General features: G+C 49.6%; 1 protein-coding gene across 2 annotated transcripts; it reads right to left on the bottom strand.

Moving 5' to 3' along the window:
• Positions 1 to 406: 406 nt before the first annotated feature.
• On the bottom strand, positions 407 to 24,018 carry MED12 (mediator complex subunit 12; the record flags this gene model as incomplete). Of its 2 annotated transcripts, none has more annotated exons than XM_081080863.1 (45): positions 407 to 681; positions 891 to 972; positions 1,186 to 1,326; positions 1,696 to 1,936; positions 3,457 to 3,674; positions 3,763 to 3,840; positions 4,005 to 4,207; positions 4,359 to 4,509; positions 4,705 to 5,079; positions 6,320 to 6,481; positions 6,746 to 6,881; positions 7,078 to 7,187; positions 7,681 to 7,770; positions 7,936 to 8,047; positions 8,296 to 8,457; positions 8,632 to 8,765; positions 9,210 to 9,281; positions 10,771 to 10,950; positions 11,131 to 11,306; positions 11,550 to 11,663; positions 11,764 to 11,865; positions 12,234 to 12,354; positions 12,767 to 12,911; positions 13,087 to 13,314; positions 13,726 to 13,857; positions 14,081 to 14,244; positions 14,698 to 14,841; positions 15,021 to 15,139; positions 15,451 to 15,501; positions 15,668 to 15,812; positions 16,014 to 16,184; positions 16,520 to 16,600; positions 17,935 to 18,164; positions 18,639 to 18,765; positions 19,126 to 19,257; positions 19,469 to 19,605; positions 19,730 to 19,829; positions 19,992 to 20,138; positions 20,465 to 20,719; positions 20,847 to 20,957; positions 21,136 to 21,317; positions 22,572 to 22,731; positions 22,868 to 23,059; positions 23,266 to 23,370; positions 23,920 to 24,018. In XM_081080863.1, 45 exons carry the CDS (start codon positions 24,016 to 24,018, stop codon positions 638 to 640), a joined length of 6,561 nt encoding a protein of 2,186 aa, XP_080936989.1. In that variant the 3' UTR covers positions 407 to 637. The 2 variants fall into 2 exon arrangements, with proteins under 2 accessions (XP_080936989.1, XP_080936990.1); XM_081080864.1 differs by having other exon boundaries at positions 4,014 to 4,207.
• Between the last annotated feature and the right edge of the window lie 1,913 nt (positions 24,019 to 25,931).

Below are 25,931 nucleotides of genomic sequence, written 5' to 3'. Positions count from 1 at the left end.
TAGGCAGTGTCTGTCACGCCCTCCACTCTGAAGCTTGTTCAAAACCCAGCATGTGGATGAGTGGAAGCAGAATCAGGTTCCATTGATTTTTTTTCCCTCTGGCCTGACGGCCCCTCCCCAATCCCAGTGGTATATCCACCATGATGGAAAGTTATCCAGAAGCTGTATCATCTAGCTGAGAACATAAGCTGCCCTTCTTAAGAGACTAAGGGCCCAAACCTTAATATGTTGCCAGGTTGGAGAAGTGAAGAGAGGGTAGCAATCCAATTCAACTGAGAAATTTAGGGGATGGAAGGTAAACAGGGGAGATGATCTGAACAGAATGAAGGCTCTAACTTGTCCGTCCAGCCTCCAGTACTCTCCCAAGGGCCCGCCCTTCCCAGATATGCAGAACTCACACGTGCCCTTTGCAAAGAAGCTCTGTGTATTGGGTGCAACAGCTCTGGGGTCTCAATATAAATAATATACAAAACCCAACAGCTCAATGCCTCACATTAACAAAAATACTAAAAACTCATTAAAAATGGAGCCTGAGGGAAGAGCCCCAACCATTACTGGTGCTAGCCCAGGAAGGGGATTGAGAATTCAGAGAAAAGGGTGGGGCCACATCCAGTCACAAGCAGCTCCTCCAGATGGCTCAGTAGCGTCCAAATATGTTGGTACTGGGCTGTGGCTGGGTATCTGTGAAAAACCAGAGAGGATCAAGGGTGGGATGCCAAGCGGGGCTGTAGATATGCATGGGAAGAGCTACTCAGGTGCTAAGGGAAGGGATGGAATATAATGCTTGCCCCCACAATATGGGCTAGAAGCAACAGCCTCAGCTACTTGCCCCTCCCCGCCCCCAATTTATTTCATGGGACTCTCCTGGGAAGGAAGGAAGGAAGGCTTACTGGAGAGCTGTTGTTGGAGCTGCCGGACCAAAGCTGCTGTCTGTTGCTGTTGCTGGGTCTGCTGAAGCCCCTGGCGTTGGAACTGAGGTAGAAATTGGAAGTGGAACACTGAACTCAAACCCTCTACTCGGAATCTTCCACATCCTTCTCTATCCCCATCTCCCCATCTCCTTTTAGTGTGCCATGCCTTGCCTCCTACTTCTACCACATGGCACACTGTCCCCAACTAGTTCACTGGCTGCATGCCCAACCTGGGCAGCTGTCCCTGAGCCTGGGGCTGGAGTCCAGCAGCTACCTGGGGCTGGGACTGGGGCTGGGGCTGGGGAGGAGCCGCTGCCTGTTGCTGCTGCTGCTGCTGCTGCTGCTGCTGCTGCTGCTGCTGGTGTGCTTGTTGTTGTTGCTGTTGCTGCTGTTGCTGTTGCTGTTGCTGCTGTTGCTATGAGAACATAAGAGATATTGCTAAGGAGAGCAAGCAGCTGAGCCCAGGCATGGAGGGATGGGAACAGGGGAAGAAGCAGCAGGGAGGAAACTGGGTTCAGTGCCCTCCTTCCTCAGAGAGCTGCAGAGAAAGATACCCAATCTAGAGTCCCCAGCAGACAACCCCCAACTCTCTCCCAATAGAACCTCCACAAAACCAAAGTGGGTATAAGGGGAAACTAACTCTCTAAGATCCTACTGCATGCCAGATACTCTGCCAGGCGCTTTCTATGTACTGCCTCAGTCACTATAGATAACAATGAGGAGGAGCCTGGGCCTTTCCTCCTCCTTGGGTTCCCAGGTCCCCTGTGAACTCCCTGGGCCTTACCCGTAGGATCTGCTGCTGCTGCTGCTGCTGCCGGATGTGGTACTGTTGCTGCTGCTGTTGCTGTTGCTGCTGCTGCTGCTGCTGCTGTTGCTGCTGCTGCTGCTGCTGCTGCTGCGGTGGCTGCTGCTGCTGTTGTTCAGGCAGGATGGCAGCTGATCGGACGGCAGCCTGGACACCCTGAGTGCTCAGTGGTGTCAGGGTACCTATCATGGGTGTTTGCTGCAGTGTCTGGTGTGAAAACCTACAAAGAGAGGCCCAGAGATCAAGGCATGGGGCGGGGAGAGAGGTGAAAGAGAAGCCCCAGGTCCTGACTCTAAAGACACTTCAGTGGTTTCATTCATTCCTCCTGTCACTAATCAGAAGAGCCCTTTGGGTCCTGGCAGCTCTCTAAGTAGGGGAGTAAGGAGTAAAGACAATGCCCCGTCTCAGTGTCTCAGAACCTTCATGGCTAGAAATTTTTCAATTCTGTCTTAGCTATTTTTCTCTTATAAAAGTGGAAAAAAAGTCTTAGCATAGGATAGGCATTTTGTTAACACTTTGTGAGGTTTTTGTTGTCGGTGGCAATCCCCAATAACATTTCAGGGGCTTAAAGACAATTGAGTCCCACTGCTCCTTCCACTTTCCTTACCCCAATCTGTACATCACTGTACCAGGCTACTGACCAGGTCCCCTGTCTCAAGTCTTCTCGCACCTTCTCTATGCATCCTATCCATGCATTCTATATTAATCTCTAGACATGTCCAACTAGTCATGTCACTTTCCAGATCCAAAGAGCTCTTTCTGGAATTGTGTCTCAGTTCTGCACTAAGCAGTCAAGGCCCTCTTCAAACTGCCCACTCCTAGCCTATCCCTTACTTCCCCGACACCAATTTTACCTCCATCCAAGTTCTTCTCCTACCTCTCCTCCCGGCCACTCCCCTCATTTGGCTCCCATGTCTTTGTTCATGATATGCCCTCTATCTGGAATCCCCTTCCTTCTCCTCCTCTCCACAAATACAAATCATAGCCATCCTTCAACGCAAGTCCAACCTCCTTCGTGACACTTCCTCTGACGACTCAGGCCCACGATGACAGCACCATGCACCTTTTCTGGATTCCCATTTTACTTCACAGCACATAATGGCACATCTGGCTGATTTTCCTCAGTATTCTCTAAATGTTCCTCTGGGTAAGTCTCATCTCCTCAACCAGAGTAACAATTCTTTGTGGTGAGGGACTTCATAGTTTTTTAAAAATATCTTTCCTCACCCCAACCGGTCTTAGCACAGTGCTGGCCACACAGTGAGCAGTTACTACTTCTCAGTAAAAGGACTTCTGCTGGTCTACCCTTCAGTGTTCTAAACCCTAAGCTACAGACCCTTAGGACACAATTACAATGTCTTACCTTAGGCTTGACTAATGTTCAGAATAGTGAGAGGATATGTTCATTAGTTCATTCCAGAGTTAAGACTGTTCTAACACTGGCTTTATGCCAACTTACCATGCAGTGCATCGATGAATCCTAGACTTGCCCTTACTGTAGTCATATAAATCATTTCCCTTCTCTCGGCCTCAAAGAAATATAGAGGAAGCAGGTGTGGGACTACTGGTTGCCAGGGTCCCTTCCAGCTCTGGCATTTTGTAGCAATAGGCTATGTGGCCAGATAAGTGTTCTTGCCGCCTCCAGAAGTTCTGATTAGTCCCATCACCCCAGGCATGTTTTTCCAAGTCAAATGTGCCTCTGTACCTCAGTGCCTTTACAACCCCAACTCCCTTGGGTACCTTTGAGTGGAAGTTAGCCCATGTCCGTAGGTAGGGGCCTGCTGGTGCACATAGCCACTGGGCCGCTGTTGCAGGTGGCGAGTGGGATCTACAAGAGTAGGATTGGTAGAAGGGTGGGTGCTCTGATAAGGCTGGCTGGAGTAGCTGGGGGGCACCATGGTACCTGCGGGGCCTGTGTGTTGCTGCAATCCCACATGAGAAACATAAGGAGTATATCCCTGGACGAAAGGAGGAGAGAGTCAGGACCAAGAGCGTGCAGAGTAACTTGCCTCAAGCTCCCTAATTCTCACCATCTTGTGCCCTTACCTGGGAGGTCTGCAAACCGTAGGAAGAACTAGTAGTCATTTGGTGGACAGATGACTGGCCCAACATCCCCTGACTCTGCTAAAAGGGAAAACGGGGACAAATTTAAACTCAGAAAACACTTTCCGCCATCTCGTTAACTCTATCTCCCACTCTGCATGTCCCCGTGAAGAGCCCAAGTGTCTCCTCAGTCCTGTGACCCTCAAATGCCTCTCCCTGGGGGCCCTCCCTACGGCCCCTCTCACTATCTTTGCCTGGAGCTGTTGGCGAAGGCGCTGTCCTTGGGGCACTGCAGGCTGCTGCTGTCGGTACACGGAGGTCTTGTAAGAGGGTTCCAGTCCCATGACACCACTCATGGTTGTGGGAAGCACTCCAGGGTAAGGTGGTCGGGCAGGCAGCTTCTGCATTGGTAACCGCACAGGGCGGTATGGGTCCACACGAGGGCCACCTGGAAATGGGAGCAGGCTGACCTCTCAAGGCTCCTTGTCCCTCCATCCCCAGCTAGGTGTCCTGGTTACCCATAGCTCCTTGGACGAGGGGCATCATCCCTGAGGCAGGAGGAATCCAGGTAAGTCTCTCATTCCTGGGGTGGCACTAACCTGCAGGTAGTGGCTGGTTCTGGGTGTAGAGGCCTATGGGGCCCTGCCTGTAGCTAACGTGGGTTATGGAACCAGGGTTAGTATGGTGCAGGAGGTCTGGAGGCACTGTCACGCCATAGGGGCCACTCCGTCCTGAGCCCATTCCAAAGTCCTATGTGAACGGTAGAAGAGGAAGGTGAGGGGTGGGGGTGAAGTGGGCTAGGAGGGGTGATGGGGAGCTGGATCTACATGGTTATTATAATTCCAAAGGCACCCCTGCCCCACATGCCCCTGCCCTTCCTACAAACCAGAAACTGGACAGAATCATGGAGACAGGCTGTGGAAGCATCATGGGGACAGCACTAACCTCTGTCTTAGCAGCTGGCTGGCTTCGTTTCTTGCCTTTGGTGGACTTCTTCTTGCGTTCCTCAGTACTGGCTGGAGCAGCCCCAGGTTTGTCAGTTTTGGGGGGCTCTGGAGCCTTTTTCTCAGGCTCTAGCAGAGTAGGAGCAGGGGGCTCCTCATCTTCTGGTGGCAGTGGCAGTGGCTCCAGGTAATACGCCCGGGGCCGAGGCCGCAGGTGCGTGTGGTAGAGCAGTAAGCGCTGCTGCTCCTCACCTCTAGCCACTCTCCGATCCACCCGGACTGTTCCGAACCAGCCCCAAGACAGTGGCGCTGACGGCTTCAAGCCCTCAAAAATATCCCAGGGAGAGAGCTTTTGTTTGGTGGAAACCTGTAGACCCTGCTCCAGAAAATGAGAAACAATGAGTGGCTAAGGCTTGTAAAACAGAAGCCAGACCTTAAGGACTTATAGGAAAGGGGGAAGTATCTTCAGGCAATGAAAGAAAAAAAAAGTAATGGGCAGATTCAGGATAGATGGTCAGATGAAGACAGATGGGTATGGACACACAAACATGCACACGGGAGACAGAGTTAAGTGGAGAGAAGGTGATGGGTGTATGGAGGGAAGAGAGAGAGAGAGAGAGAGAGAGAGAGAGAGAGAGAGAGAGAGAGAGAGAGAGAGAGAGAGACATTCAGAGGAAGACAGAGATAGAAATGAAGAGAAAAGGCAGTGAGAGACTAAAGACAGGCAGAGAGGGAAAGAGAGAAAAGGAGAAAAACAGGAAGAGAGAGGTAGGCAGAGGGAGACAAAGAGACAGGTGGAGAGAGACAGAGACACTGAGGAAGGGGGACAGAGACAGATGGGACAGGAAAAGACATGAGAATTATACATGAATGGGTTGGACTTTGGATTTAAACTCTAGATCAGTGGTTCTCAACCTTCTGGCCCTCATGTTGTGACCCAACCATAAAATTATTTTCGTTGCTACTTCATAACTGTAATGTTGCTACTGTTATGAATCGTAATGTAAATATCTGATATGCAGGATGGTCTTAGGTGATCCCTGTGAAAGGGTCGTTCGACTGCCAAAGGGGCCGCAACCCACAGGTTGAGAACCGCTGCTCTAGGTCCTCTTCTTCCTCTCCCTCTCTACTATACACATTGATTATAGTTAAAAAATACTACAACTAACAGAGAGAGGGGAAAGAAAATTGTGCAGAGATGAGTGAGTGGAGGGAGAAAAATGCCGGCATGAAGGTACCGGATATGAGCTGTCATCCAGATAGATGGGTGGGGTGCAGGCAGGGTTGGAGGAGGGCAGGAGGTAGGTGGGACAGAGGAAAGAGGAGGGTGAAGTGCTGAGAAATGGGTGGTATGTTAAAAGGTGGGTAGAAGTGGTGGGTATGGGTGAATGAAGAGACCAAGGAAAGAGGTTGAGACTCCCAAGATGGGGAGAAGAAATGTAAGTAAAGTTAGTGATGAGTTCAACATTGAAGAGGTGGCTTTCACTGCAGAGCTTGAGGGACGCAGTAGCCTGATGAGCCTTTGTAGGTACAAGGTTAATGCAGGAAAGGCTCTTGTCCAAAGGGGGAAAAGGTGGGGGGTAGAGAATTTGGGGCAGAAAGACAGTGAAACATGCCTCCTTCTTGAAGATGGAATCAAAGCCAGTAATCTTGTTGCCCTTGGTGTCAATAAGGGAGCCCTGTGGCTCACAGGTGATGACATCTCGGGTTTGCTTGGGCAGTGGCAGCAGCTGGCGAACCTTTTCCAGACTGTCTGACTGGCGCTCCCCCAACTCTTTCTGTAGGCACAGTAAGAAGAGACAAGAGTTCAAGAATACAAAAACATAGGGGTGAAAAGTCTTGGGACAACACAGAACCTAGCATGAAAACACTCAGTCAATCCTTGCTATACGAATAACAAAGAAAAAGCGACTGTGAAAGGAAAGAGTGGGGTCTCTGGCCAGAGCAAAGTCCCAGAGGCTGGACAGCCACTGCAAGGTCAGGGGACAGTGGGCTAAGAATATTGCTGTTCCCTAAGCCTCACCCTTGCCTCTTCTGCTCACCTGCAGCTTCTTCACCAGGTTCATGTAGGCACGTTTGTTTTCCTCCATGCTGCCTTGAGAGATGCTGGACATGTCTGCAGCCAGGGTCCCATTGATGAGCACACTCAGCATGTCCAATACAGTAGTGAAGAGCTCACTATGACAGGAAGCCAGGGAGAAAATCGGAGAAGAGGTGAAAAATAAAGGACTGGGGTTGGATGCAAGCAGAAAATGGTGCTTAAGGTGTCACTCCGGGGGCATCAAAACCAGGGATCACAGGGGGCTGTGCACCTGGTGTGGGGGAAGGGGGACCCTCTTGGGCACAAAATGCAGAGAGGGGTAGGGTACTTTACTTGTTGGACTGCATGTCAACAGTGCCGCTGATGATGATCTCCAGGAGGAGCACTGCCCACTCAGTGGTTTGCTGGGTGCTACGCTGCACAGTGTCAAACATGCCACCCACCTGCCAAGGACATAATAGGTCAATAAGATGGCTCAGGGTGAAGTTCAGCATTTAAGGAAAGTTTGGATCAGAACCTGGGTTGGGTGGACTAGGGACACCTGAGGTCAGTATTCCAGTTGTACCTATTACTTGCTACATGAACTCAGGGCAATGACTTAATAATTGACATCTTGGGCCTTGGTTTCCTTACTTATTAAATGACAGGAGTTGGACTAAGGGATGTCCAAGATTCTATCCAACATTCTAAAATGAGCTTCTAAGTCTTCTAGGGTCTGGCCAGAATCTAGGATAATTGAGGCAGTGTCCCTGCTAGGATTCAGTGTCCTTAACCACTTTCAGGGCCTGCGTCCTTTAGGAGAGCTGGGTGAATGCTTGAAGACCCAGAACAGCCTGGGTCCGCCATCATCCCCCTTGCGCTCCCTGGGCTAGGACTTCTTTGCTCTGCAATTCTAGCCCCACCCCTTCCCTTCTTCTTCCCAGCTCCCCTTCTCACCAGGTTGAGCCGCAGTTTGAGGGCCTCATGCATTAGCTGTTTTGGTTTGCAATCATCTAAGTACTGGTCATCTCGCCAATTATTAACAATCTAAGACAGAAACAAGTATAACACACAGCTCAGAGATCCCCTCATTTCCATTCCAAAGTACCCACAGTATTCACGGAAAGTAATGAAGGTTCCGAGTACACAGTGGCCTCTTGGGCACATCCTTCTCTGCCCTCCTGCCAGGCTCCATGACCCAGAGACCTGTACCTGCTGCACCTGGCTGTAGAGGGAGGTAAGGAGTCCCTCGCGCTGCTCATCCTGCCCTTTCAGACATGTCAGTACCAGGGATAAGAAGGGCTGCTGGCTCAACAGAGACATGCTAGAGATGAAAGGAAAGGAAAAGAAAAAGAATAGGACCATGGGCTAGAGATCTGGCAGCTTCCAACTTCATTCTCCCAAGCCCCATAGCCTATTAAGATCTAGCCGCTTGCTCAATGTGACCCATGCTTACCCTCTGATTTTCCACTTTTCCATGGGTTTTTTTCTCACCCCTCTGCCCTAACTTTTCTTCACTGGGCTGCTTCCTCTTTCTACCCCTTGCTCCTGGCCCCCTTCCAGCTGCTTTACCTCTTCTGCTTTTGTCGATCACGTTCTTTGCGGGAAGACGAACCCAGGTGCTGGCCCTTCTCCAATTCTTCCCCAGCAGCCTTTAACACATGCCCCTGGACTGAGGTGGGCAGTTTAGCAATGAGGGGGGCCACCAGCCAGACACCAGAGCGCTCTAGAGAGCTGGAGGACAGATGGAGTCCACAGGGTTACAGAGGAGCCAGGCAAGGTTGGTAGAATCCATCCTCTCCTCTCCTGATGGACATGCCTGATATCTATCTCCACACGGTTGAAATAATTTACATTGACATCAGAGAAACTTATAAGGGAATGGGTACTAACAGGTGTCTACCCAACCTGAGCACGGGCTTGGCCTTGTTGCTGCTGGGCATATTGCTTGCAGTGTTTCCAGAAGATGACCCTGTCTCTGCTGACTGTTGAAAAACCTCAATTGTGGCCTTGGCAATGTTCTCTAAGAGAGAGTTCATCTCCTGGGGAAGAGGAAAGGCACAGAGACGCTAAATGGGAAGTTGGGGTGAAGGAAAAGAGATGGTAGGAGAGATGGGAGATGAGGGCAGATGAAGGCATCTGTGGAGGTTAATGGGAGGGGAGGGACACCAGTCTGTTGGGAGTCATACCCTCCAGTCCCTGCAGATTTTTTCAATTCCCCAGTATTCTCCTTTGCAGACCTCCTTACAGTAGTGACCACAGAAACAGCCTCCACAACTACCACCGCCAACCCTTCTCACAACTCAAGAGTCCCAACACTTCCAACCCAGCTCCTTTATCAACGGCTCTACATATCTGCCATCTTCCCATCCTCTCTTATCTCAAGAACCCCAGGGTAGGACCTACGTTCTTCTATGGTGGGCCACCTCCCTGACACTCGGAGCTAGAAGTGAGCATGGGAAAGAGAGGGCCGGGGCACCACTCACATTGTTTGGGGTCTGCTTGATCATGAGCTGCAGCTCCAAGGAAGACTGGCGCATGGTCCACTGGTCCAAGTTCTGTGATAGAGACCCCACACCCAAGCTAGTCATCTTCATGTCACCCACAAACACTCATCACTCCAAGGCCAGTTCCTGATCTCTCACAACCTTGAACCACACTCTGAAAGGGACCTCTATGGCCCCAGCTTTAGGAAAGATTATACCTAAATAATTCAAAATGGTTGAAAAATCTAACCTTTTAAAAAAGTGGTTCAGGAAAGATTTCATATCTTTCCACAGGTTCCTGTTTCAGGGCCTCACATTCTTTTTTAAAATATATTTTTATTTTACTTATTTGTTTTTAAAATATATTTTATTGGTTTCAGAGAGGAAGGGAGAGGGAGAGAGAGACAGAAACATCAATGATGAGATTAGTGTTCGAGCCTGCAACCTGGGCATGTTCCCTGAAAGGGAATCGAACTGTTGACCGCCTGGTTCATAAGTCGATGCCCAACCACTGAGCCACGCCTCACATTCTTTAGCACAAGGAAGTTCTACTTAACACTTTACCTAAATCCTTGATGTTAAAGTTGAAGCCTGCTTCTCCTGTTTCAAACTAGCTGCTCGAAGTCCTTTACAGACCCCAAGGCTATACTGCTAGCTAATCTCTTTGGCATTATCTCCTCTGGACTTTAGAGACCTCATTCCTTTAGCTTTTCCTTAATGGCTTTATTTGTCTACTCTCTAGTCACCTGAATGTCTGAAGCTGCGTGGTTAAGCAAAAAAGGCACAGGTATACCTAAGTTCACATACTGACTCTTAGCTTACTAGCTGTGTGACCTTTGAGTCACAACAAGAGTTAAGTTACTTAACTCTTCCAACCTCAGTTTCCTTACCGGTCGAACAGAGATACTCATACCTACTTCATAGGGTCGTAAAGATTAAATGAGAAAATATACATAGTGTGCTGAGCACAGTAGCTGGCATGAAACAGACATTCTAGTGTAGTAGCTACTGAGTAGTATTACCATTCATTACTGAGCTATGGCCAAAGTGCCAAAAACACAAGGCCAAAAAGTAGGTCTCCCAGATGCCATGCCCCCCCCGCAAGATAAGCTACAGTCCCACTGCATCCAGAGAGCTGTGCCCTTACCCAACAGTTTATTCTAGAGTCTAGACCAGGGGTGGGCAAACTTTTTGACTTGAGGGCCACAATGGGTTCTTAAATTGGACCGGAGGGCCGGAACAAAAGCATGGATGGAGTGTTTGTGTGAACTAATATAAATTCAAAGTAAACATCATTACATAAAAGGGTATGGTCTTTTTTTTTTTTAGTTTTATTCATTTCAAACAAGCCGGATGCGGCCCGCGGGCCGTAGTTTGCCCACGGCTGGTCTAGACCATTTTGGCTTTACTTCTAAACCCATGCTGGAGCTGTTTCTCTCAACCACATCCTTATCTGTCTTCCTTCTTAACTCCTCATCTCTTTTTCTCTCAAGGTTTCCATGGTTTGACCCCAGGCTTGGACTACATTGCTTTCTACAAGACCCCCAATGCCTTGGCCTACCTGGAGAATACGCTTAATGCGCTGCCGCTGGGGGTTCTCCCCGTCCTCATTGTCCAGCAGTCGATGTGGGTAGCAGATGAGCTGCATGAGGCGCTGAGCCTGGGCACTACTCAACACTGGGTCTTGCAGGTCATTGCTGTCCTCACACAGCGATTTAAGGCAACGTTCTCCTACCCATTCCTAAGGAGGCTGATTATCAGGGGACTGAGGCAACCAGAAAGGGGGGTCACGAATAAGGGGGATAGGGTGGGAGTTGGTGAGGGACACAATGTATAGTAGAGAGGTGGCGTGATCATGGCTGGAAACAGGACTATATTATAGAAAAGCATTTAGGAAGTGCGGGGGGAAGGTGAGACTGACCTGTTGGCAGATGCTGCGCAGCACGTACTTGGCATAGACATCCAGACTGGCTGTCTCCACAGAGATGTTGCGGCCACCCTGCCTCCGACCGCCAGTACCACCTCCTCCCTCCTCCTCTGGAAGTTCTTCTGTTCCTCCTGTCACAGTGAAGCCTGAACCCTTCAGTTCCGCATCCCCTGTGGTCCCCAGGCGGGAGATAGGGAGGGGTGAGATCCGAATACTGTGTGGAGACCCACCCTGGACCCACAGAGGCAGCAACTCCCCAAGTCCTGCCCTATGGAACAGAAATATACTTCCCTCCCTCCTCTCTTCCCTAAAGATCAGGGAGACCACCTTCAGGAGAGAGACTGTCCTTTGTAGTTTAGCTGGCACTCCACCCTATACACACTTCTGGCACCACTACCTTCCTACCCCCATACCAAGTACAAACACAGCCTTGAGAACAGCAAACACAGCTCCATCCACGATGCGGTTCTGGGAGGCAGCCAGCAGGTGGCGGTCACAGGAGGAGCGGATTCCTACAGTAGGCTTGTCTGGGGAGGGAGCTGAAGTCAGGGGAAGCAAAAGTAGAAACTGTGGGGGTGGGGTAGCCACACTTTCTACCGCTGGCTGGCTCAGATCGGGATCACTTACTTCCATCTGACTGGCAAGGATTGAGTTGAGGTGTCTTGAAAAGGTGGAGAAGGATGCGGCAGGTAAGCCGGGCCCCTGGCTCAGAGTCCTGTTCACTGCAAGCTATAGAAAGGAAGACAAAGCAGATAGGACAGAAGGAAAGCAGACTGTATATAGGTTTGTGGAAGAGGGATGGTAAAAGGGGAGATGAGGTCAGGCAAAAGGAGGAAAAAAACCAAGATAATGCTGAAGAAGAGGTGGAGCAGCCAACCGCTTTGCTGTATGAGAGGAGTTCCTCGAAGGGTCACAAAATGAACAGATCAGGGCTGCAAATGCAGGGTTATACAGAGGCTCCCCAGCCTGAGACACACCACAGGAATGGCCTCTGGGGATGCCAGGGAGCCCAACACTGAACAATGAGAGTGCACCCATAGAGTGTGTGTTGAAATTTGGGATCTAGAAATTCTAGGGGTTCTGGACTGGTAGTTTACCTGCATTAAGGAGTGAAGGGATGGCAGCACAGCGAATCAGATCCTCTAGGAGCAAACACTGGCGAGCAATGAGGATGGCAACAAAAGTAGCCAGGGAGTCATGAAAAGACAGGTCACTGACCTGGAGGAAAAAGCAGACAGACATTAAGACTCAAAGGGGAGACAGGGTGCTAAATAAAACTCAAAATGGTATGCCTCGACTGTACAAAACTCTGTACCCGCCTAGCCGGTGTGGCTCAGTGGTTGAGCGTGGACCTATGAACTAGAAGGTCACAGTTCGATTCCCGGTCAGGGCACATGCCCAAGTTGTGGCTTGATCCCTAGTGTGGGGCGTGCAGGAGGCACCAAAAAAAAATGATTCTCTCTCATCACTGATGCTTCACACTCTTTCTCCCTCTCCCTCCCTCTCTGAAATCAATAAAAATATATTAAAAAATAATCAAACTCTGTCCCTGTACTGCCTTGATTACTGAGAGCAGACTCCTGCCCTGGTAAGTGGCCCAGGCCCCAGCAGGACCCCACCCAAGTCTCACATCTACATTGCAGAGGAGGTCGTTGAAACCACAAGTGCCATTGTTTGAGGAGCAGCACAAGGCCTTAAGTACTCCCAGCCATTCTGCACTCAGTGACTTGCAATAGCCGGTCAGCTCTGCACACAGGATTGCGATGTCATTCACCCTGGGGAAAAGTACAAATGCCCTCAGGAAAAACCTTGTTCCATAAAACCTCAGACCCATTAACTTTTCATTTCCACTCCGGCAATAACCAAGATTGCAGTACCTCCCGGGCATCTCATCCCTCCCAATATGGGGCCGGAGCGCAGTGCCCATTCCTCACTCAGTACGCCCCATACCTATCGGGATCATGGTGCCCCACACAGACGTGCATAAGGGCATTGCAGACAAAGCTGTAGCGGTTAGCAGGGTTCTCACTAAGACTCTTGCCTAGCCCTGTGTAGGTGAAGGTGTGAGCAGCAGGGTTCTCCAGAGTGTCAATCATGAACTCAGGTGCCCAGCGCATATTCGATTCTGATGGCTCCACGTTGCAGTAGATGGTGTTCTTCACCTTGGAGCAGAAGTCACTGCAGGGATAGGGGAAAGCAGATAGTAGTGTTGAAGGTCTGGTGAGGCAGAAAGATGGTCAGGAAGGGGGAGGAAAGAAAAAGAAGAGAAAGTGAGAGACCAGGGACCTTGGGACAGGAAAAAGGGAGATGGGACAAAGCAGACGAGGCAAGAAAAGAACCCAGTTAGAAGCACAGGGGCCCCTGAAGACAGGGGGAGGAGTGTGGGCCCCACCGAGATGGGCTGGAACTAAGGCCAACAAGGAAGGAGAACCACTCTCAGGAACTAAGAACACATGGAGGGCACAGTCCCCAAACGACCCTGCAAAGGCAGCAGGGTCCCGGGCTGTGCTCTGCTCCTAAGATGGGCGACAATGGGAAGGATAAAGGACGAGGTTCCATTCTCTACCCCTTAACTCCCACCTCTCTTACCTGAAAAGCTCCCCAAATTTGATCTTTAAATGGCTACACGAGGTGTACAGATCATAGAGATAAGCAAGGATACAGCGTTCTGCAGAGGAGCCATCCGACCGGTTCATCCCATGTTTCACTACGCCACACAGCCTGTCACGAGAAAGGAAGGTGAAGAGGGTCAGCAGATAAGTGTGCAGGGGCCAGGACACAAAGGACCCTAGACACAGATTAAAGTCTCTTGGCAATACTCACTCCACCCCACCCCACCCCACCCCACCCCACCCCACATGAATGGCATGCACGTCCACAGTGAGAGCCCCATCGGCGTTCATGGGAGCCCTCTGTGCTCCGGTAATTCCAAAGCCCTGCTTACCCCTCAAAGACCTGTGCCATCTGGTCCTGGTTGAGGATGAGGCAGGCATGATAGTGCCGCAGGACAGCCACGATGCACAGACATAGGCTAGTAGTGTAGCTGCCCACAAGGTCAGAGGATTTGAGAAGCAACTCGGCCTCGACTACACTCAGCTCATTCAGTAGCTAGCAGAGTAAGTAGGGTGAGAAACGAGAACAGGCCACACATATTATATAAAATCCCACACTTTCTTAGAAGAAACTGGCAAAGCCAGGCCCCAGCCCCTTGTTGCTGGAGCCGCCTCAGTCTACAAGGGCCCTGCTGCTATATGCCACAGCCCTTTATTCTATTAATGACATCAGCCACATCAACGATCTAATCAATCTCCAGGATAGAATTCTATGAACTCCATGGTGGGAGGACAGTCTATACCCAATGCTCTGATCTGTGTCTTGGGCCTCCCCAGGGAGCACTTGAGTCTCTATTCCTGCCATCTTAGCTCATGTTCCACTCCCCCTGTGCTAATCTTTCTGCCCCTGCAAATAGCCCGGGACTCTGACTTGAGTCTCTATTCCTATCCTTATGACCCTATACAGTACAAACTCCTTCCTCCACCCTTATCTCCCCAACTTCCCCACCTGAATGGCAAAGTCGATGAGGCCACTGATGCTGAGTGAATATTCCATGAGGTCGAAGATGAACTGCACATGCTGCACCAGAGGCAAGTGGTATGACATGCCAAGGGCAAAGCTCGTGATCTGCTCCAGAACATTCCGGGAGACCTGATAAGGGCAGTGGGAGTGAGACGGGAGTGGAGAGAGGTGGAGGGAAGCAGGAAAGGATGGCAGTGGAAGGGGATGAGACTGGGAGGTTTGCCCTGCTTAGGAGGGAAAGAAGATGAGGAAAGGAAAAGAGGATGGAAGGCCAGAGTGTGGGAAGGGGGCTGGACTTAGGCCCACACCTGGGCTGTGACCTGGTGTTGGTCATAATGTGAAAGGTGCTGGAACTTAGCAAAAATATCTTCAGCAGTGGGGAAGGCTTCAGGCCGATTGCGACGCCGCTTCTGCCCATCCTCCCCACCTAAGGGGACAGTTGAAAGAGATCAGTCAGGACAGGGAAGATGAACTAGTTGACTAGGGGTGGGGTGGGGAATGGAGGGAAAGGCTATGCGTGGGTGGGAGGGAGGGAACGAAGAAGGAAGGGGAGGGCAGAGGGCAGATGGGAAGGGAGGGCCAAGGAAGGGGTGGGGGAGGGATGAAGGGGACAGTGAAGGGAAGGTTGCAAGGGCCACAAACTATGTGGACCATAAAAGGAATAAATACAGGGAGGTGCTAGGTTGGGGGAGGGAAGGGAGAGGGAGGGAGGGCAGTACGGGGCTTACTGTGTGGTACCTAAGAATGTCAGGTCTCCAGGATTCAGAGGCACAATAGGAGCAAGCTGGTCTGCAGAGGGGGGGAATGAGGGGGGAAGTTTCAAAAGGACTAGAGCTCTCAGAAGACTCCAAGAGACAGGACATTGGGACATGACTGGGAATGCCTTATGCTGGGGAAGGGAAGACTGACTAGGGCATTCTTTCAGGGGAGATCGGTTAAGGAGCCTCAAACCCACCAGTTTCTGCTGTCCCCTTGCGGTTCAGAACCTTCAGGATATCCTTGGTAATTTTCTTGATGGCATGGCGGGCATCATCTCGCTGCTTTCCCACCCCAAACAGTACGACCAACCGCTGGTTGCACTCATGGCTGCATGACTCCTCCTGCATCCCAGCAGCACCATCAGACTCCTGCACGAATCTCTTTCCCTCCACTTAAAAGCATGCGCTATGCCCCTCAGCAGCCCAGTGCTCAAACCCTTCCCAGCATGTTGCACCCTCAAGAACAGCTCCAACCCCTCTGCTGGTCCTGGGACAGAAACCTGGACTCAAAATAGATCGTCACAGGGTATTGGGGAAGAGTACCTGGGGGATCGGAAAGTGTGTGGCATACTGCACGTGCCGCGGCTGGTCATAAAGAACCCCGAGAGTCCCTTCCATCTTCTCCTTGGGTGGTGGCTTCACCTCCTTCTCAACATCTGCTTTCTCAGGCGATGGACTGCCCTTCCCCTCACAGGGCATCGTTGGAGAGAACAACTAAGAGAAAGGCAAAAGGGCATAATGCTTAGAGCAGGAGTGGGGAACGTCTGGCCTGCAAAATCATTTGTTCTGGCCCTGCTAAGGCAACTGCAGGTGGGATTTGAAATTCAATAAATCTAGGAGCTTTTATCATAGCAACATAAATTTATATTAAGTGAATTATATTAAGCGAATGGTATTATAATATCCAAATGGCCCTTAGCAGAAAAAAAAGTTCCCCACCCCTGGTTTAGAGGAACAAAAGGAGATGAAAGGGCATAAAGAAATTCCCAAAAGAGGTATCATGGGAGGCCCTGAAGAGGTGGGTTCTTCCACACCAGGCTCTAACTTACTGAGAAATCAGGCTTCTCCATATCCTCAAAGAGTACACTGGAACTAGGGTCGATGTCCATAGACTCCGAGAGCCCTGGATCCTGAGGGCACAGAACATAAGCGGAGTGTTTTAGTCCCAGGGACCTGCTCCCCATCATCTAGAAAAGTTGACAGGGGAGTTGGAGACAGAAGACCATACTGGGAAAAGCACAGGATCTAGATTCAGGCCTTGATTATTCATTTAACCACCATGGGCCTCAGTTAAGAACAAAATAAATAGCCCTGGTCGGGTGGTTCAGTTGTGTGAGTGTCGTCCCATGCACGAAAAGGAATCAGGTTCAATTCCCAGTCAGGGCACATACGCAGGTTACAGGCTCAATTCTGGGTCAGGTGTGTATGGGGGAGGCAAATGATGGATGTTTCTCTCTCACATTGATGTTTTTCTTTCTTTCTCTCTCTCTCTCTCTCTCTCTCTCTCTCTCTCTCTCTCTCTCTCTCTCCTTCCTTCCCTCCCTCTCCCAAATTAATAAACAGACCAGCTGCAGTGCCTCAGTGGTTGAGCATCAACCCACAAACCAACAGGTCACCAGTTCGATTCCTGGTCAGGGCACATGACTGGGTTGTGGCCTGATCCCCAGAAGGAGGCATGCAGGAAGCAGCTGATCTATGTTTCTCATTCTATCCTCTCCCTAAAATCAATAATAGCATATTAAAATAAAACAAATAAGAACATATTCTTAAAAAAAGAAAAAATAGCCTGGCCGGTGTGGTACAGTGGTTGAGCGTCAAACTATGAAACAGGAGGTCAGGGTTTGATTCTCAGTCATGGCACAAGCCCGGGTTTCGGGCTCGATCCCCAGTGGGGGCGTGCAGGAGGCAGCCAATCAATGATTCTCTCTCATCATTGATATTTCTCTCTCTCCCCACTCTCCCTTCCTCTTTCTGAAATCAATAAAAACATATCTGAAAATAAACAAATAAATAAATAAGTAAAATGGGGTTAAGATGACCTCACAAGGTAGTTGTTAGGATCACATGAAAAAGAATGATGCGAGCCCGGCTGTGGTGGCTCAGTGACTGAGCGCCAACCTAGGAACCAGGAGGTCACAGTTCAATTCCCGGTCAGGGTGTATGCCCATGTTGCAGGCTCGATCCCCAATCGGGCAGAAGGCAGCTGATCAATGATTCTCTCTCATCATTGATGTTTCTATCTCTCTTTCCCTCTCCCTTCCTCTCTGAAATCAATAAAGATATTTTTTTTAAAAAAAGAATGATGCAAGAGTGCCTTGTAAACCAAGAAGCACTAAGCAGATACTACCATCATAGTTAGGATCATAGTTAGGTCTCATTATTAGGTAAGGGACTCTCAGAGGACTCTGGGAGCCTGGAAGATGGGAACATAGGAAGAAACTATCCAGGGCTGGGAAAAACTCACCTCCAGCTTGCTATTGCTGCTGCACTCAGCCTCCTTGCGCTCTGGGTCATCAGCAGGGTCATCAAAGGGAGAGGGAGGCCGAGGACCAGGTGCTCCAAAGGCAAGGTCCCCTCGGGAGATGAGGGTGCAAGTATATATGTTGTGGGAGAAAACATCGTGTCGAATCAGTTCACAAAACAGCAGTACCAAGTTAAAGAATTCCACCCGCTCACTCTCACTTCGGGGGTCCGCTAGAGGAGAGGGAATGAGAAAAAATGAGTTAGGAGAAGCACAAAAGATATGGAGGAAAAAAGAGGGGGGGGCAGAAAGAAAGAGGGACACACCTCAGGCACGCTCCTCCTAGAGTGCCTGAGGTAGGCAAAAAGAGGAACAATCCAAACCAAAATAAAACTGCAGAGGGACAAAGTATCCTTGGTTACCCCACCTCCTGCCCCACACACCATCTCATATAGGAATATAGCATCTTTGCTGCTAAGTATATGTGACAATGCTTCAATTGTTTGTGCTGGTTTTTATTTTTCTCTTTATTTCTCTACTCTGTTAAACTATAAAATGATCAAAGACTAGAATTATGTCCAAAATTCATTCAGCATAGAGCCCAAGACAGAAAAATATACCAGAAGGTGCTTAATTATGCTTTCTGATGACAGTAACGGGTAACTGAGTCTAGGCCGAGGTAACCAGAGGGTGGCAGGGGTCCATACTCAGCATGGGAGCCTGTGTATCCAGGAACTGCAGGAGGACATCCTGGAAAATGGGAGCACTAGGAGCAGAAAGGGAGCCAGAGGCAATGGAACCTTTCTCATCTGCAGCTTCTGATTCTCCACAACGCTGTAAGATGAAAGAACAAACTGCAGGATTGGTTTTTACCTGTTTTCTTCACTCCTTCCTCCATGTGTAATCCTAGAACTACCACCTATTTTGTCTCCACCCCAAACTTTTCAATTCCATTCCCCCTTTGACCTCCATTTTCTTTACTGCCTCCCAACTGAAGTTTTGATCGCTTCTCTGACATCAATCCTCTTGCCTTTCTACTTTTGCCTTATGTCCTCGACTTTCCCCCCTAGGTTCTCTACTATTTCTTTATTCTCACAGCTTCAACTACGGTCCCACTACCAGCTCAATCTGTCTTCAACCCCAGTTGCCACTACCCCACTGGCCAACCACTTTCTTTTCTCTCTGCTCCCTAACCTCAGCTTCAATCTCTGCCTGTCTCTTCTCCAGGAGCTTGGCTACCACCATAGCACGATGCCGACCAGAACGTTTGCAGCTGACAGCCCATTCACACAGTAGTGATACCACAGCATCATCATCTGAGGAGATCTGGAGACCACAGGAAGACAGGAGTGAGTAAGGTAGAGCTGGGGACAAAGAGCCCGGTTCTGATTTCTTAAACACTGGGTCCCATCTTAAAACATCCCGGCCCAGTAATAGCATCTCTTCAGACATCCCGTTTTCATGCCTCACCAGGCCTTCCCCTCATACTGTTGCTCTCGCAAAGTTTTTTGTTCCTTCGGTGCCCCTTCTTGCTTACCTCATGCCCATCCTTGCTAGGCCCCAATCCAAAGATTCGGTTACAAAGGGAGTCAAGAGAGTTGCTGAAGTCAGAGCGCTCAAAACTATGGCTGTCCAGCACTTCCAAAGTATGGAGCACCCGTCCAATGGTGAAGCCTAAGGAGGAAAAGTGGCAAAGGGGATTTACCTCCCTATGCAGTCCAACTCTCAGATCTCTGTCCTAACCAATCTCCATCCTTTCCTCAAACATCCTTCTTACTATTCATCGTCTGGCACTCACCTGCAGTAGCTTCCTGGCACTTATCAAAAGACCAGCGAACCTCAACTGCCTGTCCACGCTCCTTGATCTGCTGTTCGATCTCCCGCAATTTTGCACGGACCTGAAATATATATCAACGACTTTAAGGATGTACCAAGGCATACAAAAGGCCAGGGCCCCAGGCTAAAAGAATAGTGCCAGAGGACTCCAAGTCACTATTTTTGAAAGAATAATTGAGCCTCACCTCCTAATCTGGGGGTACTAGGCAACTGGTCCAACTTACCTGTTGGGTGAAGGCACTGTTGCCCTCTGGCATGGGCAGGTTGGAGGGGGCAATAGGCAGGTGGTCAAGTGGTGACCCAGTCTTAATTCGGCTATCAGTCAGCGAGTAGTGCCAAACCAAAGCACTAGGACAACACAGGAGGATCGTCTGCAGATAGGAACCACAATGTCAAACTCAGTTACCATGGCTACCTCTCTAGAATCCCATGATAAGACCCAATCCTTAGAGTTCCGATCCAAAGTATTCTAAGTCCCTGAAGTGGCATCACTCGATCCCTGAGCCCCTCCCCTCATCCACACTCCTAACTGAAAAGGAACTAACAGTCCATGAATGAGAAGCAATAATCTCTAAGCAAGTACTCAGTGCCGAGTCCCACCTCCAATTCAGAATCACCTCCATTCTCCAGGACAGGCACCCAACCAACTCTTCTCAGGATGCCTCTTAACACTTCCTTGGGGCCACCCAATACTTACCTGAAGGATACAGCTGAGGCCAAAAACAAGGGGCCGGTGCTGAGGGCACATAAGCAGGTCACTAAAGGGTATAGAGGGTGTGCTACTAGTTGGGGGCTGAGGAGCAGGGGTGTTGGGCAGTGTGCTTGTCGACTGAGCAGACATAACATGAGCCGAGTGACTGCTCATGCCATCCAGTTGCAGGGCCAGTCTTCGGGTACAGAAGTAGGCAAGGCGGCGGGAGAGGTATGCAGACTGAACGAATTCCCCAGAGTACTGTGAAGACATGAGGAGCAAAACCCCAAATTCTCTCCAAGGGACCCTGCTGTCACATCTTATTCCTCCTCTAATCCTCCCGAGAGCCCCCCTCCCCCATCCCCGACCCCTAAATCCTAGACCTTACTCGAAGCAGCAGGGGCAGCAGCAGTTTAAGCAATTCATCTTCTCCAGGGCGGATTTTCTCAAAACACTCAAGTACCCATGTCAGGAACTCGTGTCTGTCCAGCATTCCATCCTATGGGAACCAGGGGAAAGGATTAGTTTAGCCCAGGGATTATTAGAGATGAGGCAGATAAAATCAATGACAGGATGAAGAGAACCACAACTGGGGCAAGGTGGCAGGCAGATTCCATTCTCTATGGGCAGAGTGCGAGATCAGGCTCAATCCAATGTCCCACAGGACATGCCCTTACCTGAAACATGAACATGGCCAGCTTCTCGTTGTAATCCCACTGCCGTATTGCCAACTCTACATCATGGGGCAAGGGCCCTATAGTGGAACCACAGCCCCCACTGCCTGCAGGCCCAGGCCGGTAATATTCAGCCATCTTTTGCAGCTGCTCCCATAAGTACTTGGTGATGATCTGAGTCCATTCTGAGGGAAAGATGGAAAGGGGCTATTTTATACTGTCCCTCTGCTTAGAACATTTTCTGTTCCCCACCCCCCCCAAACCCACCCCTTAGCCATGGTTTTGCTTTCTGCCTTTTCAGTTACCCACAGTCAACTGTGGTCTGAAAATAAATAAATTTTCCTAACCATCAATATCATCTGTTCCTGATATCCAACCATCGACACTGTCATTCATGGCTCCATGATCCAGGATTACCCAAAGCAGATAATCCTCCTTCTGATATATGGTCAGGTCAATAGTAGCCTAATGCTACATCAAAATGCGTACGTCATTCACCTCATTTCATCTCATTACGTAGGCATTATCATCTCACATATCACAAGAAGTTTGAATGTAGTACAATAAGATGTTTAGAGAGAGATACCACATTCACAAAACTTTTATTATAGTATATTATCATAATTGTTCTATTTTTACTTACTATTGTTAATCTCTTACTGTGCCTAATTTATAAATTAAACTTTACCATAGGTATGTATGAGGAAAAAACAGTATATATTGGGTTCATCACTATCCGTGGTTTCCAGCATCCACTGGGGGTCTTGAAATGTATCCCCCTTGGATAAGGGGGGACTACTGTACTTCTAAACCCTATTCATCCTCTTTGGCTCTAGTCAAATGCTACCTTCCTAAAGCCTTCCCAGATGTCCTCAAAAGAGGGTAATCTTTCACCCTAGCCGGTTTTGCTCAGTGGATAGAGTATAGGCCTGCAGACTGAAGGATCCCAGGTTTGATTCCAGTCAAGGGCACATGCCCAGGTCGTGGTCTTGATCCCCAGTAGGGGGTGTGCAGGAGGCAGCTGATAAATGATTCTCTCTAATCACTGATGTTTCTATCTCTCTCTCCTGCTCCCTTCCTCTCTGAAATAAAAAATATATATATATATTTTAAATAAAGTAATCTTTCAGTCTACTGAAGTCTCAAAGAAGCTTCTGCCTCCTCTTTTGACACCTTATATATTTAATAATGTGACTCGTACACCTGCCTTGGCATACTTACTAGACTATAAGCATCCTAAGGGCAGGGATTAGGTACTGGTCATCCTTATAGCCTAGCACATGTACATAGTAAACACTCAACATACTGGATGTTTACTAATTGAGAGAAAGCAACATACAAGCAGAAGCAAGGAATACAGATAAGGAGAATAATTCTAAGGGTCTATCGCTCCTTGAAGCAATCAGTGGTGGGAACCCTGGTAATTAACAGTTACTCACCCATGAAGGGGTCAATGATATTTCTCTTCTTAACCTTGGTCTCATTGATTGCTGCATAGTAGGCACAGGTCATCTTAATTAGCCAGGCGGCCCTCATCACAGGCACTGTGTATTTTGCTAAGTACCCAAACACTTCGTCCTTCTTACCGAAAATAGGGACCTGGATGGACATCGCAAATAGTGAGACCTCTATTGCCACCATTAGCTTGCAGCCATATAGCTTAATCTGGGCATAGGACTATACTTGGTACCCATGCTCCCCTCCTTGGCCTGAAGAACAGGAAACAGTATCTCACCTTCTTGGCTAGTTGTGTGAGTGGCTTGGTGCCAGCCAGGTCAGTGAACCAGGTGTTAATGGCACTCTGGGATCTTGGAGTCACCAGCCAGAAGTTGTCCTTCTGGTTCACTTGGGGCTTCCTGCGACCAGTGTCAGGGAGGGTGTTACAACGTAACTTCTCTGCAATAATGTTGCTGAAGTTGGAACTGATCTGAGGAAAGAAAACTATACCTCAGGTGGAAAGAAAGGGTGGAGAGGTAGTGGTGCCTTTGACGGGCAAATGCCACTGTGGTAGCATTAGGTTATGAAGGGAAACTTGGCCACTTAGGTCGTCCCTTTAGGTCTTCCCAACCCACGGCCTTTGCTCCTTCTCAGATTCTTCCAGCCTTTTCCTTTAGCCTGGCAGGATTTTCTCACCTTGGAAGGATTGAAGTTTACATTCTTGGCACTGCCATGTTCATCCCCAGAGACAGCAGGCTGGTTATTGAAACCTTGTTTTACATTCAAGGCCGTCAGTTCATCCTGAGGCAGGAAAACAGCATTTTAGTTTTCCTTGGGGGGGGGGGGAGAGGAGGGCAGGAAAAGAGGGGGAAAGGGGCGGGGGCGAGAAGGTAGGAAGAGGATTCTAAGTAGCACAGATTACTATTTAGAGCTAGGCCTTGATGTTCATTTGGACCCCACCCTCACCACCACCACCCCCCCACCCCCCGACACACACACAAAGTTACTCAGGCTCCCCATCACCCAGATCTCACTCAACATCACTCTTTCCTCACAAGCTGGCTAGCAGCCATGGCTCACCAAGCTGCCTCAGACAACTTTCTGAAGGGTGTGTAGAGGGGGAGGCCGCCTCCAGCGTGGCCCCTCCACCGTTCCCTAGTCACACTCAGGAACCGCCCCCTGCCCTCCAGGTCCCACTCTCCTGCACCCACTTTACTCTTCCCCCTTTCGGGACTTTTGCTCCCACCAGACCGCCGCGCCCCCCCCCCCCTTTCCCAAACCCTAGGTGCTCCCTCCAGTGCTGAGCGCTGGCTCCTGGCCCCGCGAGAGCCCCGGTTTGTGAACGCGCACCTCCTTCTGTTTGGGATCTTGAGGGTACACATCAGGAGGCCCCAGCCGCGGCCGCTTCAGGGGCCGGTGTTCGTAGCTCAAGATCCCGAAGGCCGCCATTTTGCCCAGCCCGTAGCGCCGGAGGCGCCAGCCGGGCCGGCTCCGGGGCGGGGGGAGCCGCAGGGGGGGCGGCGGTGGCGAGGACGGCGGCCGAGAGACAACGGGGGGCAGGTTAGAAACTCTCGATCATTGCCGGAAACTACCGAGGGGAACCGAGGGACGCCGGAAACCGTCGGACAATACCGACCTCTGCGGGGCGGGGCGGGGCGGGGCCGGGCCGGCTTGGGGCGGAGCTCCGCTCCGGGAATGTTCCGGCCTGAGATCCATTTCACATGGGCAGCGGCTGCGGAAGGTCCCGGCTCCCAGCGCGGGGTGATGTGAACCTGTCAAAAGGGGAGCAGCAGCGCTGCGGACCTCTGACAGGAGCTGGCTTCCGGGCGCCTCGCTCAGTTTTGGGCCTAGAATGGGTGCTCGATAGTAATGGCATTGGTTAGGAACTATGCCTTTTACAAACCACTCTTCGTTTCCGCGTCAGAAAAATGGGTGTACTAATATCGCCTTCAAAGGACCTATATATGCTGAGAAAGCACTCATTAAACCCCTGAAAGGCCGGATCTAATCCCTTAAGGTCTTTATGGTCTAGCACTGAGATTATTACCCTTTTTGATTCACAGCCCCTTTGATGCTGATGGAAGCTGTGACCCTTATCCCAGTAAAATGAACATGGAGACACAAAACGTTACTTTCCAGGGAGATTCTTGCACTTCCTGAAGCTCATGGATGCATCCCCTAAGTGTCCATGAATTTCAGGTTAATAATCCCTGCTCTAGCGAAAGAGGCACCTACTGTCAGATGCTTTTTAGATATTATCTCCTTTAATCCGCACACAGCTGCATGAGTTAGGGATTGCTGTCTTCATTTTGTGGATGGGGAGGCTGATATTCAGAGTGGAAGTTCACATGTCCTATATTATACAGCTACTGAGTAACAGCTGAGACTAGAATTTTTTCTTGACTCGAGCCAATATTCTTTTGATGATGGTATTGCCTTTTAGAGAAAAGTACTATAATAAAAGCAACAAATTACAATACATAAAAATAAAACTAGCATATAATAAGTGAAAATAATAAAATGCTATTGGATCACAGTGGGGAAGCAAACTAATTCTTTTTTTTTTTAATCCTCACCCGAGGATATTTTTTCCATTGATTTTTAGGGAGAGTGGAAGACAGAGAGAGACATCAATGTGAGAGAAACACATCGATTGCCTCCTACAGGAACCCGACCAGACCCTGGCCCAGGAGGAGCCTGCAACCAAGGTACATGCCCTTGACCGGAATCGAACCCGGGACCCTTCAGTCCTCAGGCTGGCACTCTATCCACTGAGCAAAACCGGCTAGCGTGAGACAAACTAATTCTGATTGGGGAGAGGAAACATTCTGCTTGGAGGAGATAATATTTGAGCTAACCCTGAGGAATTTTAATAGACAGAAAATTAGGGTGGGTCAGAACATAAGCACAGTGCCTGGCACATATTAAAGGCTCAATAAATGTTTGCTGAATGAACAATTTTTGTAGATAGTCTCTTGATAAGTTCTGTGTTTAGGGGAAGATAAATCTGGCAATGAGATGATGGGGATTGAACCCACATTGTCCTTGGCATATCAGGACAATGCTCTAACCAACTGAGCTACCCAGCCAGGGCAGAGAGCAGGGAGCCTTTAGAAAGGGAGGCCAGTTGGTGGATTCTAGTAAGAACCATAACTAGAGGGAATGAAAGGCTGATTTAGCACAGTGGTTATGCTCATGGAAAGGACACTGCTGGGAGAAACACCACGGAAAGTAGAGTTGATTGGATTCTCAGAGTAAGAGAGGGAGGAATTGGAGATGACTTTGTGATTTCAAGTCTGGGTGACTGAGAGGGTGATGATACCATTAACTGAGATAGGGAACACAGAAAGGGAAGCAGATTA

Source organism: Myotis nattereri (assembly GCF_964212035.1).
Source record: "Myotis nattereri genome assembly, chromosome: X".
Classification (NCBI taxonomy): domain Eukaryota; kingdom Metazoa; phylum Chordata; class Mammalia; order Chiroptera; family Vespertilionidae; genus Myotis; species Myotis nattereri.
The sequence above is the reverse complement of the archived record's forward strand: the minus strand, read 5'-3'. Positions and strand labels throughout refer to the sequence as shown.